Raw genomic sequence first — 23,867 nt, forward strand, 5'->3', positions numbered from 1 at the left:
AGTTACATTAAATACAAAAAAAAAAAAAAAAAGTTTAAGTTCTGACAACCAAAATGCAATATTTAGCATTTTTTTTTTTTTGGAGTAGTTTCCTAAATTATTTAATCATAGTCATTTTACCAACTATTCAGTTGCCTGGGTCTTCTGCCTACTCCCTAGTAAAGTTAATATTGTTAGCCTGATAATATAGGAATTAGTAGTTGTTCCCATTCCTTGGCTGCAGAGTACAGAATGGTGAATTTGTAAGACCGTAACATTTTATTAATATTCAGAACTATTTACCCTCAACAGAAATAAAGTGATAATCATGAATTGTGTAGATTATAATCACCTAGTCTGTAATGTATCCAGAACCTTCATCCCACACAGGTTATGCATTGTTTAGTTGGTTTGTTTTACCCACAACTGTAGGATATAACATTGTATGACATCCAAATACATGTACAAACACAGCCACAGCTTGTGTTTTGATAACACACAGGGGTCCTTAATCAAATCATTGTCTCCAAAGAGGAATGGGTATGCTGGTCTTGTTTGAGGATTGGAGTTGAACAGTGGTTTCCTGATGTCATTCAATGATCAATTCTGGCCGATAAATGAATATCACCCACTGAATAAATAAACAACCACTATTCACTACCATCCTCCCTAAAGAAGAGAGCAGCATTGTGTGTGTACAGCGCTTGATCATTTGTCACTGTTCATTATGAAAGAGGATTTCCAGGGGGAAAAAAAGGTTTGGTTTTCAATAGGCCTGGTTATGGTAAGAGTGGAGAAGACTGAAAAACTGTATTTCTGTATTGCCAAGAGTGCATGGCGTGCCATATGCTATTTCAAGATTGGCCAACTTAAGGCCAAAGTAGGGAGACCTGTGGCAATGTAATTCAGTTAAAATTTTATTAAAAGATAATAGTAACAAAAAAGCCCACAAAGTCAACAACTGATATCAAAATAGCACCAGCAGTTCCATGGGAATAAAAACAGTCAAAACCAATACAAGAAATTATACCAAATCATTGTAAATGATGGGCCTGCCTCCTGTGATGAACTCTGAGTATTTGCTTTTACTTAGCCTGAGACCTGTATTAATTTCCTGTAACAAAAACCTGTTATCACAATGTTATATGGCAATCAACCATCAAGCAGCATATGTAGGGCAGCCAGCATTCTGATGCAGTATAGACAAATTCCATCCTCTTGGTCTCACTTGGACCATCTACTTTCCCTGACAGCCTTCTAAAAAAAAAAAAAAAAAAAAAAAAAAATGCTAGTTTCCTAGCCGTATCAGCATTAAATACTATCCCACTGACCCAGAAAAAGGACAGAGAGTCACTAATTAAAGGTTTTAGTTTTAATAACTTCTGTACAAGAACTTTATATTGACAGAGCTAACCCTGACAGTTTTGGCTAGGACGAGCTTTACACAAATCCCTCAAATCAGTTCAAGTGAGATGATTCACCAAGTACAACATAAAGTTACTTGAATACAGTGATCACTAAATGCAGATTTATTTCATTCCATGTGTGGAAGGAGTGCTCCTTGTACAAAATGTTTTTAAAGAAGAAAAACAGGAAACATTTAAAAAAAAAAAAAAAAAAAAAAAAAAAAAAAATCAGAAAATGAATACATTTCACCAAACAGATAAATTTAGGCACACAGAAGGTAAAGAAGTTCAAGTATATTTTATTTGAGGTGGGAGATGTACCACAATACCTTATTGCCAAAAGTTCATCAGTACAAAAACATTTTGTAGTTGGCAAAAAAAAGTAAAAGCATAACAAATCTTCTTTTGACATCACTATAAATTACTTGTACAGTACTCAGTAAATTCAGAACTTCAACTTATTTTTCTTGTAGCTAAATCTGAGCCAGTATTAGAAATTCCTGAAGAAGGTAAGGCATGGGTTGTAAGAGGAGGTAGCTGGTGAATCAAGGGATTTCCATTTCTCTCTCAATACCCACATATTTCAGAGCATCCGCTTGGCTATATCTGAAACAAAAATAAAATGCAAATTGTATGTAAAAGCCTAACAAACAGGCGTAATATAACTTTGTGAATGAAACCTACAAAGTAATTTAGGGAGTCCCCACTTCAGAGCCAAGAATGCTACAAAATCCCCATCACAGAGCCAAGAATGTTGCATGTTTCAGGTAATTCAAGGAATTTCTCCCACAGAGACAAGAACGCTACAGAGTTCAAGATTACTCAGGGAATGGCTAGTACGGAAATCATTTATATATTTCCCAGAACTACCGGCATGCAGCTCCTAAATTAACTAATGTTGAGTGTTAAAACATCTAAACAAACCTATTTATCATTGAAATCTTTGTACTTCAGTATTTAGTTATCAAATAAAAGCTGAGTAAATGTTTCCAATAGAACTAATACTTAACCTCCCTGGCGGTATTGCCAAGTGTGGCTCGGTGTTAATTGTCAGTGCCAAAAGAAGTACAGCCACACTCGGGGTGGAATTGCCAGGGAGTTTTAAAGTCCTACCTGGTTCCCACATTCCAGCGGCGCCCACCTAATGTACACACGCCAGAGACGCAGATGCCAGCCAGGCATCTGCTAACGAGCCTCAGGCTAGAGGGCAGGGACCGTGGGGCTCATAGGCAGGAAATTTAAAATGAGTATTTTTAAATGTACCACATTAAAAATACTCATTCTTCAGACCACCAGGGAGGTTAAGAGACCTAGAATATATAGGGACTGTAACTATTCAGTTTTATTTTATTGGCATAGAGCACCACAAAAGGCATATAGACAATGTAGTCTAAGGAGATCACACTTTTCATGAGAGGAGACAAGCTGTGGGTCTTGGCTAGGCCAGACCTGTGAATAATTTAAGGGTTTGGCAACATCAGGTGTGTATGGGTCCATGCAGCATGGGGGAGCAAAGGAAAGGCAACTATATACATTTGGAAAGATCAGCTTTCAGGTGAACTGGTTGTGTTGCCCTGCACATTCAATTCAAAAAGGGCAATAAAGACAGATTAACAATGAACATTCATTTGGTGATGAGTTTTTTCTTAGCAAAACATCCACTCATTCCATTTAGGGCCTGTATTATCAGGCTTTTGTTGTTTACAGATAAGTACTATGGGAATGCAAAACCCTCTTTAAACAGTCCAGAGAAGTCAATTTATCGATCAGTGAATTTGGAATAATTTCAGGGCTTGCATCAGTTTGACAAGCTTCTAAAGCCACATACACACTTGCAATTATAGTCATTGGAAAGGATCTTTCACAATCCTTTCCAACGACACTATATATACAGCACCGTTCTGCTCTATGCAATGCGGAGGGGGGAGAGCGACAGAGCAGCACCCCGCTGCACACTCTCCCCTTTCACTTACATTGTATTACATATTACAATTGTTTGTCGTTCATCATCCGTGGATCCGCCAGGACGGTCATTCGGGCGATGAACAAACGCGTGCTGTACACACTTCAGATTCTCGTCCGAGAATATCCAGATTATCAGGCGAGAACCAAGTGTGTACGTAGTTTAAGTCCAAGAACACAGGCCCTTACTGTACATTAAAATATCAATAGTAACAGATCATCTTGTTTGCAAAAAAAAAAAAAAAAAAAAGGATTAACAGTATTTACTAATCGTCTGATGCCATACGTACCTATAGTCAAAGAAGAGTTCTTCACCTGTCTGGATGGCTCTTTTTGCAAAAATTCCTATCCTGTGGTCACCATTAACCATCATTACTGAAACAGGAAAACAAAAAAAAATTTCAAATCAGACAAATCACCTACAGTTATCATACATTTCATTAACACACTGTGGAACTGAAGAGTCCATGTGTATTCCCAACAAATTCACACTAATTTTGAGGTATTACTTAAAAATAATTGAATGTGGCATTTCATTATATGGATATAATACTACTATAAAAAAAAAAAAAATTATGTTTATCAACATTAAAAAAAAATCCCTTTAAGGCTGCTGTCAAAATTTCCTGCATATGTACAAAGATTTGCTGGAGTCATAATGTCCTTAATGTCACTGGTAAAGGAAACAAATCTACACACTGAGCAACGTACTATACCGCATACCTTTTGCATAGCAGTTCGGATTCACAGAATGGTTCGCAAAGCGAATTTTGTTTCCTTTGCGGGTTGCATCAACTACAAAATCTAAAAGAGAAATAAAACATATGAAAGAATGCAGAAAATTTACAGACATTTGTCTTGATTCTAAAATAGCATTAGGACATAAAACAGAGGTTGCTTTGTGACCCACTGGCCAAGATAATACAGCATCTGCAGTAGGGTTGTTAAAACCAGAAAAAGTGTGTAAGCAGATTATTTCAATATAATTACAGCATAGAAATATACAGAATTCTATACGGATGTTTTGTGGACTCCAGTCACAACTAGCTGAAATAGAACCTAGAATGTGGAGAGAGAGAAAAAAAAATCTGAAATGGCAAGCATTGTTTCATACCCTGGCAATTTAGAAGACAAGCTTACCATTATTCAAGTTGAAGAGAAAGCTACACATGTATTTGTCATACACTTTGCCTCTTCGGTCTGCTTCATCCTGAGATATGATCTGTTGAATACAGCATATAGGTCTGAACACTGAAATATGCAGCACATCTATATATTGACATTAATCTATTGCCTGCTGGAAGATTATACCAAGATCTTAGAGTAATTTACAAAGTAAATATTAGGGGGATTTATATATTATCAGTAAAGCCTGCACATCCAGATCACCGATCCCTTCCACACTTTTCCCTCTGTATTCTACCTAATATTTGCTTTATTTTCAAGTCATGTTAATAATGCTATACAAAGTATTGCATACCAACAACCATTCAATGTTACTCAGCTAGCTTTACATTTTGCTCTTTGTCTACTTAGTGAATGCAGTGCACAGGCGTGATGGCATTTATATAGGGGCCCAAGAATAAGTAGCTTTACCTCCTAGCAACCATTGAGCTCTCTTTCACCTTCTGTAGCAAAAAGCGTTGGGAAACATGCCAGTGGTTGCCAAGGAAGAACTCTAAGCAGTACATTCTTTTCACATTACTATAGATCAAAAATGTCATATGAATAAAATTGCATAAGCACCATGTTAAGGTGAGCATGTTCCTGAACCCATATTATATTCCTTGTCCTTTTACAGACCACTAGGTTGCTGCAGTATATGTAACATGTTTATGGAGATTTTCTGAAAATTCACGTCTAAAGATAACTTGATGAGCCATTCTGCTCTTTTTACAAACCCAAAGCGGAAAAAGGTCAGAGGTAGACACATTTTCCTGCTTGGTCATACAGCACTGAAGAGGCAACAAAAAAGGTAAAACCATAAGCATTTTCATGATTAGAAAGCTCAGCATGTAGTCTTGTTAGCCCTATTGTGTCAGATGACAGGAGAATTCAGAGCAACACAATGCCCAATATCATGGTTTTAACATGTGTGTGATGAACATTTTATACATGTAATGAAAATGTTCAGTGTACACATTTGTAAACATTTATTGCTAAAAGTGATAAAAATTACAGTTTTGCATTAGGCTACTTGATTTTAACTTTTAGATGCTAAAAGCAGCCAAATCAGTTGTTTTTCCAGCGTAGATTATAAAACAGAAAAAAAACATTCAATTGACTGCTAAGGGAAACAAAGGATTTTATATCAGGTCAGTCCAGGGAGCCTACACTTTAACCCCACGTGTGAAAATACAATATTGCTGACTATTCTTACCTCTCCACAGTATTCAGAGATGAACTCATTCTTCTGTACGGGGTCTTTAATGAAGATTCCCCAGCCAGCTACATCAGAAGGAGCCAGTAGTAGATGCTGAGAAAACAGATATTAAACAGGTTGGTGTTTACATTTAAATATCCGTACATGAATGCACAGAATAGGGGGATCTATTACAGACATGTCAATGTCATTGCCATAAAGGAAAGAAGCTCACAAGACAGAAATCAAATATATGAAAATGGCAAGCGTAAGCAACAGAACCACAAAAAACTGCACCTGTTGCAATGCACACATTCAATGGCACTTTTATTTTTATAAGCCACAAAAATAATGGAGTACATGAATACAAAGTTAATGACACTTGCTCTCACAAGGCTGTTTACCATTGGTTGCTACGGAAAAAAAAAAAATGTTCTGAAATGGTCAGCTCAGTTTCTGCATGTTCTGTATGTCAGTGCAGCCCGTACTGCCCAATACGTGCATCTACTACAAGAATTCAAGAGGCCTTACCTACCAATGGGCCTCTGCCAAAAATGGATGAAATCAGGCTGCAGGACCATGTGTTATTGGAAGAGGGAAGGCAAACACAGACAGGGTATAGGTTACATGCCTCTAACCCACAAAAAAGGCAATATTAATATCAATCTTCTATACAGTCAACATGACCAAATCATGGACAATCAGGAGCCACTCCTATAAGCTGCAAAAGGGGACCTGTCAGGACAGAAATGTGCAAGTTGTCCCCAGACATTTTTAAAAGGTGCACCTTATTCTTTATCGTTTGGAAAATGGGTGGCCAAAAAGAAGATTGCAGACCACGCAAACTTTACTGAAATGCGCGGCAAGAATAACCATTTAAATCCAGAACAAAGCAGCTGAGGCTCAAATTTCTATGCTGACAGATTCTCTTTAGGGACCATTTGCACCAGTGAGCTGCAGTATCTCCTGTAACTAATGTATGGTAACATAGCAAACACAGTGTGATGCATTTGTTATATTTGTTCTTCATTTTGACATGAAAATAACAGCAATGCACCAATGTGAATCCGTCCACATGTGCACTTGCCGAATATCTGCTCAGTTATATTGCTCTGTCATAGCCAAACAAGCTACTAATGTCTGAAGATCTTACACCATAGGCAATATTGTGCCAATATCTATAAAAGGTTCAGTTGTGAACAGATCAGATTTTTACCTGTCTTACATTCATTTGCACAGCACCCTGATGCTTACTTTCTGAAAAGGAATCTTAACACATACCAGCCAACTGCCAATTACAGAAGAAAGCAGTGGCAGCCCCCATGCTTCTCATAATATGGGTACTTTAATTACCTTACAGTATTTCATATTGTCTAGTAAAAAAAAAAAAGGAGGGGTGATAAATATTTGGATGCAGTAACAATTGGTAGCATTTGCACCAAATAGTAAATATTGCATGGTAATTGTTTCATAAAAAACATTTCTTAGAAGAGCAGACACTGTTGATTACACCTTTTTAAAGTGTAAGTTGCCTGGCAGTGAAGTTAATGGTAGTAGTAATAAAATATTGACGAGTTCTGATTTCACCAGCTGCATACCTTTTCTGGAGCAATGACTCCTAAATCTACAGAATCAACATCCCAGCCAGGCAAACATTTTCAGTAAGACGACAGAAAAGGAATCCTACCGATTTCTCTCAGCAGTTTTGCATCATGGACCTTTAAAGTGGATACCTGCTGCTCCCATGTAAACACTCAAGAGGTGTGCTACCAAGATCACTCTGACTCAAAAGTAGAACCAGATCCCACAGAATAAAAAGCATGGTCTTCTTTTGAGCTAGGGTGTATGTATTCACACTCTAGCTCAGGAGATTCCACTGAAAGATGAACAGTGGGCTATGTAGTTGTACCAACCTGATGGCACACCCCAAACAAGAAAAAGGTAAACCAAGCAAAGGTGAGGGGCAAAGAATAACTGTGCATTACTGTGAATGCATACTCTTTAAATTAGTCCAATATATGCAAACCGGATGTCAGCTAGGACCTGGTACACCCAGATGGCTGCATGAAAAGCGACTGACAGGTATTGACTAGAGAACGCAAACATGCCAAAAAAGTGAAGATTTAGTAGAGCTTCCAGGGATGATTATCACAAAGACCTAAACATGGCTTAATTAGCTGAAATATAAATTTAAAGGGGTTTTAGAGTATGAACGGACAGGCAATATACTTTTAAGCAGTATCTAAAGTGGTAAAGTTAAAGAGGGGTAAAGTGAAGATTACACTGGATGTGTGTACTAGCTGATCTGTCTTGTGGCCTACCATTGGAGAAATCTGAGGAATGTTTAATGTGGTTGTTTGTCTGTTTTACTGACCTTTTTGGATCCCCGCTGAATGCTGCAGTTCTTGCATGAAACATTTTTGCTATCCCAGTGATCAGCAGCCCCACAGGTGAGACACAAGTCTGGGTCACACTCCCGCACAGCAAGGTAACATGGACACTGTTTGGTGTTGCATTGGGCCTTACAGCGACATCCAGGGAACCTGTTTTGGCCTTTATGAATAAAGCATATTAGTGTGATTAAATGTGAAAAAAAGATACAAAACTACAACCCATATTAAGAAAAATATATCACTGTTGCATTTCTTCAATAGTATCCTTTTATTTGTTACTTACATTCAGAGCTGCACTGACAGAATTTCTCACAGAAATTCTGTGCAATCACACAGGGACAGGAACCATCACAAGGCTGGCGAGGGTGATCACAAGGCTGGTAATTGTAAACATGGTTTGAGGAGCCATCTGGAAAAACATAAAAACAGACCTTAGAGATCTGAAGGGCACATAAGCTGTAATAAATCATAGCTACATCACTTTATATGTCACAATCAAGTGATGTTCTGCCAAATAAGGCAGAAGAGCATGCATGAAAGCTGTAGTCAGTTTGGAATGACTGCTGCTCCAACATGGTGGAATCATATTATGAAAGTAAAGAGGTAGATCAGACAGTGCTACCTCAAGAGACAGGATCATGAGGCTGACATTGCCAAACACATTTCTTTTATTTTAAGGTAGCTCTTTGGCTGTACTTTTAACTTAAATACTTCTGAAAATGGCAGCCCTATTGTTCTCTCATACATACACAATACATTTTTATATACTGATTGCCGACTATTTGTTGACTCCGAAATTCATGAACACACACTCAGCAACTTTGCAGACAATTCATTTCAGGATGTTTAAGCCGTTTCAAATCAACTTTTCAGTCAACCGAATGCCAAGTTTTACAGAATTTTGTAGGATTGATTACACCAACATAGGTTGTACTGTATACATACCTTTTTTCAGTTGTATTTTTCGGCAGTGCGCAGCCCACAATCTATTAAATTTAAAATAGAACAACCAGTTTAGATTATTAAGGACTCCAATTACAAAAGCTACAGAAACTACAGATAAATAGGGAGAAAGAATTTGTATAGGGGGTGGATTTGTTTGCTCCACATCACAACAATGATTTTGAGCAAACTGAAATTAAATGTAAATATATAAACACCACGGCTTATGCAGTAATTATAAACAGTGCACTCTATTAACTATTCTTTTTTTTTTAAAATGTGAACGTTGGTTGCTGGGACATTTAATTCCTAGATCAGATATATAATCATCTAGCAAACAATAAATGATATACTTGTCTGTCTTTATTCTTTCTCTTCACCCTATCCACGAACACACCCAACTACAATTAACAATCCCACCTTATTCAATTATATTTAATGAACTAACATGCTTTCTCTTTTTTTTGGCCCATAGGTTTTATTTTTGCTATTTGACCCCAGGTGGGGAAAGCAGCAGATTTTAAGGTCCAGTTTTAAAAGAAGATAATGAAAGATGCCAATGCTGGGATGTTTTTGATGGTGAAAGAATTTAATTTACTTTATCAACTAGGAATACAAGAGAGGCTGGTGAAGTGCCCTAACACTTCATTCTAGTCAAAAGCTTAATGAGCAGAAATGAGGATGATTGCAACTTTTTTTTGTTGGCACATCTTTGAAGCAATTTCTGTGCAAAAACGTACCTGTGTTTCCGCTTCTTCTTCCTTGGTGGAGTGTCCACATCCTCAGCAAGGACTGGAGCGATGATACTTGACTCTTTTACTCTAAACTCATATACCTGTAAACATTAAAATGTGTAACTAGAGGAGAAACCCACAAGTAAAGCACTGACACATTCACAAGAATTTTATAACGCCTCTCTAAACATCCTAAGTATTAAACATGAACATAAATCACAACACATCATGGAAAATTGGCAGTTCCTAAAAAAGAAACCTAACTACAGACTGAAAAACAGAAATTAGTTTAACCAGTCACTAAAATTACAAAATTATTACCAAGCGGCTCAAAAATAAATGATGAGAAACAAGTAATGTACAGGTTATTCTTAATAACAGCACATTTTAATAAACCAATGATAAATGTCTGTATAGCTTATGCAAGGAATGCATAGTAATTTATTACTTTGCATACATATCAAGAATAAAAAAAGTTTCTTTTTTCATAGGCAAATAAAATTTCAGTTTGAATTTATAATTTATTACTTGGGGATTTAGGCCTAATTTTTCCTACCAAGTTTACCTACCAAGCCTTAATTATTTTGCTGAAAAAGCCCGAAGTTTATATAGTATATATAGAGTTTAAGTCACAAAACTTATTTTTAATCTAAAAAGCTTTGGATCCAGTGAGGTTTAATATAATTAAGTTTGTAAACTAATGTCCCCCCCCAATGCAATAGCACTTTTATTAGTGCCAGCCAGCATGATCACCAAATACCATTTGCCACATTGATATCACTGACCAACATACATAACAATAGAGCTTAGTGGCACGTCCCCCCACCTCCCCTATTTCCCACTGATGGCCACATTGAGTTAATTACAATACCAGAACCATATATTGCTGTAGAATATCTAAACGCTTTTTAATATATTTAAGGATCATGTTTGAGAAAATAAAGAAAGAATTGTAATCTGTTATTTCTTCTTTAGGAATAGGCCATTTTGCTTATGGCTTTATGGGGAAGCAAAAGTGGCAACACATAGAAGAAAACAAAAAAATACCTGTCGGCATGTTTTTGTGCCAATCAATCTGGCAATAGCACAGAAATTGTCATAATAGGTGCCAATGAGGACTCTAAACAGAGATGCTTCTGCGCCACTCCAGTCAACATTTTCCGGGAGCTCATTTGGCTTCATCTTGACAGGTGTTTGGCAACGAGAATTTGCTTCTAGAAAAAAATAATGCATTGTGGGAACAAGTGAGTATGTACACTTAATAACAGATGTTTAAAGTTGCCTAAAACAAGCAGCTCATTACCAGTCAACTTACCAGAAGAACTAGAAGTTTCGTCTTTCTTTTCCTCCTCTTCCTTATCATTGCTTTCGCCACCAGTCTCTGTGCCGGCTTCTCTATCACTATCGGTGTCTTTGGCTTCTGACACGTTGACAGTTGGCGTACTAGGTCTGCTAGTGCTATTTGGAAGTCTGCCTCGTCGGCGGCCACCTGGGCGCTTTGGTGGGGTCTTTATCCTCTCTGCAGTTAGTGCTGCAGCATATTCCTTTGCACCTTCCTAGAAAACAAAGGCCTGCTATGAGGTGTAGGTAATTGACAAAAATTGAAGAGGAAGTAAATTGAAAAACCCTCAATCTGCGCATGCGTGAGATCAGCAACTTTTCCCCCTTTTAACGAAGACTCCTCCTGCACATGCCCGAGATGCCAGGGCATGCACAGAAGGAGCACCCAAGAGCCTTCCGGGATGCGCGATGTTGGTGTCCCAGAAGGATCTGGCACCCGTTCATTCTCGATCACCTAGGTGAACGAGAATTAGGGGACGGTGCTGCACCCTTTTTTATTAGGGTGTTGCAATTAAAAAAGCAAAAAGAATTATTACTTTGATAATGCTTTAAGTCACACTCAAGTTAATGCTTTATGAGAAATTGCAGTCTAAAAAGGTAACCCTCTTTATAAATCAATTGTGAACACTGCCTTAATGTATCCAGTTCCATCTGTACCTCACCACTGCTGCTTTTTAACCCGAACAAGGGTAAGAAACAAAAGGCTATTTATACTGCAACTTATCAGTCTTTAGATGCATTGACTGCATTTATTTTTACTTTTTGGACCAGGAACATTTTTTAGCAAGCATTGAAAATACCTGTTGATCTTGCCAGAAAAGCATTGTCCTTGTCAATATATGGAAGCTGCATTGACAAGCACATCTTTTCTCTGTACACTACCAATCCCCTCCCTACTTTCCCCCGATAGACATTAGAAGTCAAGCCTGGGTAGTAACTATGACTACCTTCATACACACAGCGGAGGAGAGAGCCTAGCCACCCACAGACTGGAAGAATGGTATCTGCAGGATTGTATGGACAGAATCAGCTTGAGATGCTACGAATCATTAACAGTGGCATTTGACCTGCAGCCAATTATCATTTGAACTGCATTTTATCACCTTAAAGCAAAACTACGTATGTAAATGTAAAACCTGAATAAAACAAAAATCTGCCAGCACAGAGCCTTATTCTGGACACATGGAAATTATAGGTCATTAATGAATGGTATATTAAAAATAATGTGTGTGCTATTGTCAGATTCTGTTCATCCATCATTGTGGAACTATGTCTATTCCTTCCAGGATGAATGACATGGCAGCAGCACACGTTATGAAAGTCATTCACAGCCTATTAAAAGCAAGCAAAGCAATCATGCCAAACATCACTTGCCACAAAACGGGGCCATACGGGGACAAGCACTTTCCACAACAAAACAATATTTGTGAACAGCCAATTATTTCTTCTCTATGGAGAAAAACATGCAAAGCACTAGTGTGTAATGCAAAATGCATACAATACCATGATTGTGGCAGGCCCAGCAGCATGCACACTGTTTAAGGGAGGACATATATTTTGCATCCTTTTTTTTTTTGGGAGAAAACATACTGCACATAGCTTACCAAAAGCTGGTAACAGTTGGGTCCACATGGCTTTCCATCATTTGCAGCTTCATTATTTTTTCTTTTGTAGGTGTTTGGAGTAGCATGAAAAGCTGAAAAACAAAACTATTGTCAATGAATTGCTTCAAGTAGTCTTACAAATACACATAAGCAACAAATGGCCTTCTTAAAATAAACAGTGTTGGACTTGCTGCACTGCAGTACAACAGTGTAAATCATGATAGCAAAAGCTAAGGGCTAATATAATTTCATGCTCTTTAAAATATATGTAAATCAAGAGTATACTTACGATGCAAGAAGCAATCATACTTGAAACATCTTCTACAAAATAGAGTGTGGAATGAATGAAGACTCTGCTCCCTTTGCACAGATTTTGCATTTGGTCCATCTATGTTCGGGGTGCATTCTGGAGGAAGAGCTCCAGGTAGTTGCTGCTCAGTCAGTTCCTTGTACCTGAAAAGTGTAGATGCATAGTTAATCTAAAATAGGAATGTTTATCGAATGCTACAAAAAAAAAAAAAAAAAAAACACAAAGACACCCAACAGAAGATTATCTTGGAAAGACAGCTGTAAATACTTATGTCTCCTGCTGCCTATGGTGTTGATGCAATGAAAAGAAAACTTTCCTAAAAGACTGTTAAAAATAGTCAACTTTGAAAATGTTGATATCCCTCAAACCCCTGCACCTCCTAAGGACACAATAGTGATGTGGGGTTGGTATGAAAAACCACTGAATACATTGAGACACACAGGGGATCGGAACTCCCAGAAATGTCTGTTTCCAAACGGACTTAATGGGAGGATTTCTCTTTACAATGGTAGCATTTAGCAGCACAGGCAGTAAAACAAGTATGCATTTACATACTTCAGGGAGAGTTGTTTTAAGTATATTTGCTACAGAGGCATCTATTGTGCACGTGAACAGAACAGCGTGAACAGAAAGGACACAAGATTTCTGACAAGATGTGCAGGTTTTTGTATGTACTTGCAAAAAAAAAATAAAGAACAAAGGAAAATTAATGCACTGGTAAACTGCAGTATATATTACTTTTTGTTTGTTTTTAAAAAACAGAAAAAAAAATATGTTGCACATTTAGGAAAGGGTACACACATGACAATCCATTAAATGTGAAATGCATATTGGAAAGGGTTAGCAGTCGACTTACTGCAACGATTAGACGTTAGATTTCCATCATGGAAACAGTACAGAGTTTGCATGTTTTACTTAGGTGGGTTTGTTGTCCTCGGGCAGCTGAAAATCATAGTGGAAGCTTAAAACTGTACAGGTTCATCTTTGCTATCTATGTACAGTGCAGGAGATTTTCCTTTACTACCAGACGAAGGAATACAAGTGAGAGGAAATCTCCCAAAGCAAGGGGAATTTCCTTCTTAGACAACTGTCACTGGAACAGATTTCCCCATACCTCTTGTTCTGTTTGATGAGACAAGAATACATAAAATGATGATACGCCCCCTGTACCTGTTAACAATTGATTGTATATTTACCCTTTTATCAAAAGGACATTTAACAAATTTTTGGCTAGGTCGAGTATGCCATCTTAAGTTTTTAATGTACAGAGCTGCATAATTTGTTGCTTTTATTTTTTTTTTTTAATATTACGGTGTTTAGATGGCATATAAAACTAAAAGTACAGTAATATACAAAATTGTATATCAAAGATTAAAAAAAAAAAAAAAAGGAGCATAGTCATGTAGGACCAAGGGACAACAACCCTGTGTCCTGTGCAGTCCAGCACTCCCTGCTGGGCATTGTTCAGAGGTACATAGCTCTCCCACCTGACCAATGTTGTTGCAATGTGGGTTTAGTCTGTGGCCAGTTCGGGGGCCACAAATGGCAGGAGGCAGAGGCCCTCCTCACACTGCTCTAAAGCTAGTGACAGCAGGAGCGCAACCAGCGGGAGGCTCTCCTCACACTGCTTACACAGGAGCTGCTGAGAATTTCAGAGCTGTACATATACCAGGCCATGGCAAACATTTCATTCTATGTTACTGGTGTCTGCAGTCAGAAAGGTTGGTGACCACTATACTAAGCCATTACATTAGACATGCTCCCACATGCAACTAGCACAGGTTTTTCTTTTAACTATTAATGCAGCAAACAATAGAAGGCATATTTCATATATATTAAACAGCAAGACTGCAATATAGTAATAAAGGTGATCCATTTGGACTTTAAAATGACAAAAGCCATGTACATTTCTACTGTGGACCACTAGTACAAATAGGAGGACAAATAGAGGGCATAACAGGTGCAGAAATGTCTCCTAACTTTTTTACATTTCCTCAGGCTGTACTGGTTTTTTTAAGGCACATGCAAACTATTTGTGCAGCACCAGCTTTCTATGGCTCCATTGTTGTCTGAATGGTGTAAATAGATTACAGCTACCTGCAAGTTTAAAGTGTGTCAGTTACTGTACAATTGGACTGGAATTTGCTGATCAGTGAAATAATTTTTGTGCCAATATCAGCAGTCTTGGCAAGATGAAGACATGCTATTTTTAAAACTGCATGGTTTCCTTTTTAGTCATTTTGTTAAGTCCACAATAAAGAATAAATAAAATGCATGATGCAGTACAATCTTCAGAATAAATACATTGGATGATCATTAGTAGTGCACACACAATCCTTAAGAGTTGTCAACATGGCTCATCTTTTCCAAAGAAGTGTCAACAGACCAGATCACAATAAATCAGCAAGAAAACCATCTAAACAGATTTCAGACTGGCTCAGTCTTCTCAAGGACTCCTAGCAGTTGGGTGGAACTAAGAATTATGATGAGTCAACTACATACCTAAATGAGGGCATCATACGGTACCAATCATGATGAGATCCCAGTCAAAGATTAGTCAGGAGTCTGAATCTCTACTACTCATATTGCTTGTTTCTTCTACTTGTCAGACCCATCACCAAGGTCAACAGCACCAAAAGGCTTACCCATTTGTCTGTGCTCGGGGACAATGTTTATGGATCGTGAAATTGTCAATTAACATAGAAGCCGGAGAGTCACCAAGATGTGGAAACAGCCACTTTTTTGTGTAATGCTCTACATTTGGAGCACAAGTTTTATTTGCCCTTAGAAAGGGACTGCCAGTTTCCTAACAAGATTCTAAATTCAACATGCATGTGCCCAAACTACTACAGCAACTTACTTACCTCTGCATTGGTTTACCTAACTAAAAGGGAACATTTATTATTTATAATACAAAACTGATCTATAATAAACGGTGGAATATTCACTCTGTACACAGACAACTATAAAGTCATACACACAAGGTCATAACGTGTCTTACTTCTCTTTCAGCTCTTCTGTTGTTCCTTTGTCAGGAAACATGGAAGATATTGCCTCAAAGATTTTATCAGAAGGAAACTTCCGTGGCAGTTGGGTCACCTTGTCTGGAAGGAAATGTAAAGTATGTTTTTATTACACACATTCAGAGATTACCAGGATAAAGAGAACAGATTTCCTCATACCTCTTTTCTGTTTGAGGAGACAAGAATACATAAAATGATGATACGCCCCCCTGTACCTGTTAACAATTGATTGTATAATTACCCTGAGCAGAAGGGTATCCTCACACTGCTCTAAAGCTAGTGACAGCAGGAGCGCAACAAGCGGGAGCGCGGGACGCTTTCTTCACACTGCTTACACAGGAGCTGCTGAGAATGGCAGAGCTGTACAAATACCGGGCCGTGCCAGAAATTTTATTCTAGGGTACTGGGGTCTGCTAGTAGTACAGGTTTTTTTTTTTTTTTTTTAAACTATTGATGCAGCAAAGAATAGAAGATATTTTATTAAGGTCTAAACAGCCTGACTGCACCACAGTATTAAAGGTTACCCATTAGGACTTTAAAATGACAAGTCATGTACATTTCTACTGTTGACCATAAGTACAAATAGGAGAACAATGAGAACAATAGGAGGACATAAAATTTGCAAAAATGTCTCCTAACTTTTTTACATTTCCTCAGGCTGTACTTTTTTTTTTTTTTAGAAGCCATGCTCTTTTGTTGAAAAGAAAAACAGTTATGATTGCTCACCATCCATGCCATCATCTTGATCCTTTTCTTTGTCATCTATGTCATCATCATGATTGTCATCCCCATCCTCATCATCTTCATAATCACTGTACTGGCTTAGGGCATTAACAAGCTCCACAAATATCTCGTCGTTAATAAAACCGCACTCTAAAACAAAAAAAAAAAAGCGTATCACTTGCATTACAGAGTTACCCAGCACAAGTACAGAATACATTAAAAGCCATGTTTATTAGGCCAAGCATAGGAAGCCTACACCTCCCTGGAGGTATGATTATGTCAGTACTTTTAAAGTCAAAAGCAGTACATTGTACAGAAATATGTTTAATATTGAATGCTGGTTTCTTGTAACAGGCTTTATCTCCCTCGTGTTCCAAAAATTACACTGCATTTTAACTTTAGACAGCTCATGTTTAAAGAATTAACAAAAAAAAAACAAAACAAAAACAGAACAGACAAATTATGTGCTGGGATCTTTCCTTTTCCCAGGATCATCTGAAATTGTAACATACCCATGTGTGTATTTCACAAAAACAACAGAGGAATTTCAGCATTTTACATTGCTAGTGTTCCCACCAGCGCAGCCTGACCCATGATTGTTATAGAACAAGAGCTTTACATAGCTGCCAAGAGATTTGGCTGGAGGAAAAACAAAAAAAAAAAAAAAAACATTAACCAACAGCTGCAATTATCAGCCAGCTAGAGAAAAAGGCTTCAACCAAGGCCACCAACATGTAAGACAAAATATTTACCCTCTCTTTACCAAAGAATGCAAGAACGGTTCCAAAAAAAAAAAATAGTTTGGTGGGACATTTAACATGTTAAAGAATTTTACATGAGTCCATAATGAACTAATGATCAGTCTGAAAATGATTTAGGAACAATTCATTACATTGCCTGTGGTCAGGACTGAAAAAAAGAATATGTTTACTAGTGGCAAAAGTCCAAGGAAACCGGAAACCAAACAATAAATCCTATACAAGCGTGTTAGGCATCCCATTATCAAAACCATGGACATACAGAGCTGGTACCTTTTTTGAGCTGGATCGTGTCCAAACACTTCTAAGGTCTAGGAAATGAAATTGGATAAGACAATATGGCATGAAAATGGGATATTAGCTCATCCCAAAGGTGTTCAATAAGGCCAAGGTTTAAGGCTCAAAAAGGGCCTTTCCCAAACTTTTGCGACTTGGATTGTAAATAAACTTTTTTCCAAAAAAAAAAACTTTTTGGTCTCAATGTATGTGCAATGGCCAGGTATCCACACATCCTTTTGGCCATATGGTGTGTTTTACATTCAACTACCGTCATCTATACAGCCAGCAGGTGAAGCTGGTGTCTCCTATTAACATAGTTTCCAGTAGGCAATCTTTACAGCCAAAGGTCTAGAGGTCTAAAAAATTAGATCTAAATACACAACTGCTCAGGATTGTTCAGAGTAAGTGTTTTGGCATCTAAAGGGTATGGTAGACCTGTGTGAAGACCTATGTGAGGGAAAGCACTTCTGACACCTTTCAGTTTTCTATGTAAGAAAACAAACTACTCCTCAACATACAGGAATAAAAGAATGAACATTCAAAGAAATGCATTCTTCCATAATACACTCAGCTTAGAGAAAGTGGAGGTAAAGGCGAGTTCTTTTTGATAGGATGTGACTAGGTTATTAGCAAGACTCAAAATGATAGATAGATACAAAATATCAATTCAGGGATAAGGAGAAAGTGTCGCCACCTGAGAACAGGATGCAAAGAAAGAAGGATTTTTTTAAAGGTTATGTCCTGTGGCATTCCTGAGAGAATGGGAAGGCAAAGTTAAGGCAAGAAAGGTTGTTACTGTTGTACAACTGCACTTCCACTGGGTATAGATATATATTGTTCTGACAATCTATTGTCATGTATTGTTTACTCATACATATTAAGAAAAATATGGACTAAAAAAATTGACCATTTGTGCGCTATAGGCTACCATTCATTGCTGACTGCAAAAGTTAGAACACTTACTGTTATAGACCAAAACTAGTAGGCACTCATACAGTAAATACAGATTAGGGTAAACCTTTATTTTCAAATAGAAGTCATTTCTCCTAGTTCAGACCTGATTAGCTATGAACTAAAATAGCAGCAAAAAAATAAAACCGTTACAAAAGCAGCTGGAAATAAATATTTTCAGAAATGGTAGATTCACAGAAAGAATAAATTATAAATGCTAAAGCATAAAAGAAGCTGAAAAGGTTGTTAGGAAAGATACAAATAAGTCATACACCAAGCCTAAACACCCAAGGCTGGGTACACACGTGCAATGGTCCTCGTCTGATAATCGACTCAGGGCTGATGTCGTCCATCGTCTTAACGACCAGCCTGGTGGATTCCACGGACGATGAACCTCGAAGAATCGTAATGGAAGTGAAGGGGAAGAGAGCGCAGCAGGGTGCTGCACCGTCCTTCTCAACCTCCCCTCTTCATAAAGCAGAACGGTGATGTATGTACAGCATTCATTCATGTATCGTGCAGTTGTTTGTCGTTGAAAAGGATTGTGAAAGATCCTTTCCAGCAACAATTCTTGCATGTGTGTAGACAGGGAAAATGATACCAGCAATGCACCCTTAAATAGAAAGTAAGTAAGGGTGGTCAAATAAAATCAATGAGTGACGCATCATACCCCTGTCTCCATGGACCTTTCCATCATAGTTTTTGATCAGTTCTTCTATAAAAGTCCCATCTTGGTCCAGCACCTCATCTCCCATGTAAGGAATGTTATGCAGTACAGTCTCATCCTCTACCTAGAATAGAAAAAAAAAAAAAAAAAAAAAACATACAACTGAACACTACACAAACAATTAACTCTCAATCTCAGATTTGAAGGAAGTTCACAGAATGCCTCAGGGCTAAGAACCAGTCAATGCTAAACTGGTCTGACAGTGTGCGTGTCAAAGCGCAATAATCATGCAATATTGTGTTTTAAGAGAGAATATGTTTATACATTCGGAGTAAGGGAAATTTCTTTATTGTACCTAGAGTGCAAGGAAAGTGTAAGGAAATGTGCTGGACTTGTGACAAAATTCCAAACCACCAAAAGGCTGCTCTTTCATTTTCTACTCTAATCCACTACCGACATATGGCAGTAGAAAAGCATTAGAATCTAACTAAAGTAAGGAGGGAAATCAGGACAGAAAAAAAAAAAAAAAAAACTAACTTGATGTCCTTATGGTTTTTTGCCAGTTTTATAAAAAAAAAAGAAAAAAAAAAAAACTTATGAAAAGGCAAATACTATTTCAATTTTTTGCAAAAAGTCTAAAATATGTCAAAAGGTGATTACCAGCATGCATACTGTAACCAAGGTACATAAGACAGCTCATTTAAAGATAGATACATCAATAGTTGTTTTTTTAGAACTCATAAAATTATCATAAAATACCTGGCTGCAAATGAGCAAGCAGCACGTCTAATGCATGTCGAACAATAAGTTTTGGAGTTGCTTATAAACATATTTCACATTCCCATACTATTTCCAAAGACTTGGAAAAAAAACATTTGTCTAAACAATGTTTGTTTAATGAACTGTTTATTCAAGTACAGCGTCGCTCAAATTCAGCTACTGCCGAACATTTATATTTGCTGGTATACTTATACCCGATAAATATATATTTGGGATTGTTGGCAATCCAGAATTACTTACCATAAAATTCTGTTGAAGGGGAGACCAGGAGTACATAATAGGCACAGAGGCTACAGCGTTGAGGGTTTTCAGTGGAATAACTTGTTTAGGGAAATCAAAATCACTAGTTACAGAGCACTAAAATGAAGAGAGAAAATAATATGACCATGAGAATGTTATTCAAGTCAAGACACAACCTTTCTACTTAGTTTTGGATAATGCTGGTAAGGATTAGTACCCTAACATTTAATGCAGTGACCCCTAAAATCAATGTTTCCTCAATTCCAGTATGCCTTGAAGATGAAAACGAAATGCAATAAAAGGATATTTTTGTAATCTTATTATCAAACTAAGTATCAAATTGGAGTCCAAGTTATACTGTTGACTACAAGGAAAGTTGGACACTGCAAAAAACTTGTAGGCCAGCTCAAGTAAAACCCTCCTACTGCCACAGCATATCTCAGTATATAGGAAGCACTGCCAAAAGTAAAAACAGAGATATAGGACTCCAAGAAAAAGGGTTTTACAGTAAGATTGTGCAAAAGGGTCAAAGGACATTTTATTTGGAATGTACAAAAAGCAGTCAAATTTTAGGGGCAGGCAACAACTGATAAAAAGCTGCCATTATCACACCTGAATCTGGTATCAGATTTTTGCGATACATTTATATTGTTAGAAACTGCATAGTAAAACTCTTGATTCCATGTTAACAGTAAATCATTCAGCACCCAACATTCTCCTTCACAACAATCACCCCTATTGTGACAGGTTGGTACATGCCACAAATTACTTAAAAACGTCAAAACCACCATTATCACAAATAAAAAATGCTACTAGGAGATCTAAACACAAACCTCTCTTGTTCCTCGAAGAGAGCTGACTGAGGTCATAATGTGCACAGGTTGAATTCTTCTTTGCTTCCATTCTTGGTTTAAGATTTCAGTTCGCTCCAGAATTTTCTGCCGATTTGAATTAAACATACTCTGCAAAGGTGATTAAAAATAAATATGCAGTGTAAAATAATTAGTAAAGATCATCGTTCCTATTTTGTGAGGATTACAGACAGAAAAAAAAAAATCTTTACTTTTTTTTTTTTTTAACAATGAACAGAACCAAGGTGAAGAGCAAGTGTGAAAGAGTGACCAGTTTTCCAGAAAAAGTCTCTGGGAAAAAAAAAAATTGAGGATTCTACAGTATCTTAATAAATAAGGCAGCAGGCCTAACTTTCGTTTACATGTGCAATAGGTTTTGAGGATATCCGCTGAAAACTCAGCTCCTATTGTAGGTGCTATCTGTAACATTAGTTCAAGCTCTGTGTTCTCTTTTATTAAAAGGCACATACAGTTGTATTAAAAACACCTATCACAGAACAGAACACATCATGCATTCTAAACTCAACCTTAGGATGGATATTCACATATGTGCGCTTTTAATTTGATACTTTTTTAAAAGTCAAAAGAAACCCTTCCAAAAGGTTTACGTTTAGATGCATGCCAACAGTATGTAAATTCACTTTACCACCATCAATAAACGTTCTCAATGTCATTCAAAGTTAAGGGTTTTACATGTTAAAATATCAAAGATAAAACACAAAAGAGGGAAATAAAATAGCCGTTTTGGTGCTTTTATTGGTCTGAAAGTACATCCGAGAAGACTACATATAAAGGGAACTTTACAGAATAATACAAAATTGTGAGCAGGTTGTTTATCACAGAAGGGACAGACTATGCACCTTCTGCACTAAAATAAAACTGCCTTTTCAGAACTTCTTTCTATATTGTATACAGCTCAAAGTATGTACCCAGCATACTTGGCATGGCCAGCTGCTGGGAAATGAACTCGTGCACACATGCAATCATATTAAGATGGCCAAAGATCCCGGAGCCAGAAAAGGAACAGAAGATACCCACAAGGGAGAACAGGTTTTTTATACATTTTGAAGTAGATCTAATACACAGGCAAAGCCTGATGGGAATTTAACCTACTGGCGCTTAAAAGTATAAACCAGCTCATATTCTTATGTAACTATATTGATTGTTCACATTTAGTCTACATCATTAATGAGCTGTGCAAAATTACCAATCTGAAATAGTGTTTTTTGACCTAGTTACTGTAACATATGTCCCAGTGTAACTTTATACAGTCTCTCGGTATTGCATCTATTTATACACGTTTATCTATGTACCTTTACTTCATCAGCACGTCTGAACCGCTTGAGCTGCCGCAAGCGCATGTACTCTGACTTCACCCGCTTTCTCCAGCATACTGGTCCTTTCTCAGATTTCTTACCCGTCTGGCCCATGATTATCCTACAGATTAAAAAAAAGGAAAACATTCTTGACTTACATATAGTTTGTTAGGTTAAACACCTAAGACAACACATTTAGGACATCAGATTTCCAATGTTATAAATTTAATTGTTACATAAGAATAGTAAACTACACATGCTGACCATGTAACATTAGTAGCAATATCAGATGTACTTGTGATTTAGAGCATCTTATCCATAAAACCATATGAAGAGGAAATCCAGTAGTCTAGGCCCAAACTGCAGAATCACTTTGCTAGATTGTAACATCATTTGGAGTGGACAGCTGCAGCCTCAATCAACAGAGAGATTACATTCTTGGGTACAAACTATTACCTAAAGTTTTGGATATGGAGGGTAAGGATTAGCTTGGGTCCACATTGGGGAGGAACATCCCTCTATTCGTACTGGTGTTCATGATTCGTAAATAATGTAAGTTCAGAATTTTAGAGTGGTTTCCAGAACAGGTGAGTGGAAAAATTCTAACAGTAACACTTTGTTGAGGGCCAACTACAAACTACGGTACTTACTTGCAGATTTCCTATCACTATTTTGCATCCCAGGAAGTAAGGCTAAATTCAAAGGCTAAAGGCTAAAAGGTTGGTTGGCAAATATGTGCTTAACTGCTCTCAGGCACTCAAATGCTATGCACCAAGAAGGAGGTGAGGATGATTAACTGTGAGAGCGTGCATGAGAAAGTGCGACTTGAAGGGGGAAAGGAACTGAGAATTGGAGGTAGAAAGGAAGGCTCAAAGTGTGGCACCTAAACAGAATATTATTTAAGGCCGCTTTAACACAAGGTGGCTTCGTTGGTTTGATACATGCGCACACGGCACACACACTCTAGGTGAAAATGTAAATTAAGAGTTATACTTTATTCGTTACATCATTTTTGAGTTTTGCTTTAAGATTGACTGACCTCCAAGATGAGAAAAGTATCAACCCAGTAAAAAGAGCAGCAAAACTGCTTAGAATAAGTCTTTGCAATATAATTCATTTTTGACATTGCTTCTTTCTGCAGTTTCTTTTATTAAATTATGTGCAGAGAAAAGTCAAAAACTTAATGCATGTGACCTTCAGCAAAAATCACTACAATGTTTCACACAGTAAATGAGAATGAAAAAAA

At 37.4% G+C, this 23,867-nt stretch overlaps 1 protein-coding gene across 2 annotated transcripts in view; it reads right to left on the minus strand.

Moving 5' to 3' along the window:
• Nucleotides 1-1,664: 1,664 nt before the first annotated feature.
• Nucleotides 1,665-23,867, minus strand: part of EZH2 (enhancer of zeste 2 polycomb repressive complex 2 subunit) — a 32,539-nt gene continuing 10,336 nt past the window's right edge. For both annotated transcript variants that reach the window (XM_072412259.1, XM_072412257.1), the window contains exons 2-20: nucleotides 22,619-22,742; nucleotides 21,288-21,416; nucleotides 20,455-20,571; nucleotides 19,438-19,558; nucleotides 16,783-16,929; nucleotides 16,035-16,137; nucleotides 13,013-13,176; nucleotides 12,724-12,815; nucleotides 11,094-11,334; nucleotides 10,826-10,992; nucleotides 9,785-9,879; nucleotides 9,048-9,088; nucleotides 8,386-8,511; nucleotides 8,084-8,262; nucleotides 5,728-5,823; nucleotides 4,488-4,569; nucleotides 4,071-4,151; nucleotides 3,638-3,722; nucleotides 1,665-1,991 (exon numbers count right to left, since the gene is read on the minus strand). In XM_072412259.1, coding sequence (XP_072268360.1) covers nucleotides 1,931-1,991; nucleotides 3,638-3,722; nucleotides 4,071-4,151; nucleotides 4,488-4,569; nucleotides 5,728-5,823; nucleotides 8,084-8,262; nucleotides 8,386-8,511; nucleotides 9,048-9,088; nucleotides 9,785-9,879; nucleotides 10,826-10,992; nucleotides 11,094-11,334; nucleotides 12,724-12,815; nucleotides 13,013-13,176; nucleotides 16,035-16,137; nucleotides 16,783-16,929; nucleotides 19,438-19,558; nucleotides 20,455-20,571; nucleotides 21,288-21,416; nucleotides 22,619-22,735 — 2,244 coding nt within the window. In that variant the 5' untranslated portion in view covers nucleotides 22,736-22,742 and the 3' untranslated portion in view covers nucleotides 1,665-1,930. The remainder of the gene's footprint in view (nucleotides 1,992-3,637; nucleotides 3,723-4,070; nucleotides 4,152-4,487; nucleotides 4,570-5,727; nucleotides 5,824-8,083; nucleotides 8,263-8,385; nucleotides 8,512-9,047; nucleotides 9,089-9,784; nucleotides 9,880-10,825; nucleotides 10,993-11,093; nucleotides 11,335-12,723; nucleotides 12,816-13,012; nucleotides 13,177-16,034; nucleotides 16,138-16,782; nucleotides 16,930-19,437; nucleotides 19,559-20,454; nucleotides 20,572-21,287; nucleotides 21,417-22,618; nucleotides 22,743-23,867) is intronic.

Source organism: Pyxicephalus adspersus, chromosome 5 (assembly GCF_032062135.1).
Source record: "Pyxicephalus adspersus chromosome 5, UCB_Pads_2.0, whole genome shotgun sequence".
Lineage (NCBI taxonomy): Eukaryota > Metazoa > Chordata > Amphibia > Anura > Pyxicephalidae > Pyxicephalus > Pyxicephalus adspersus.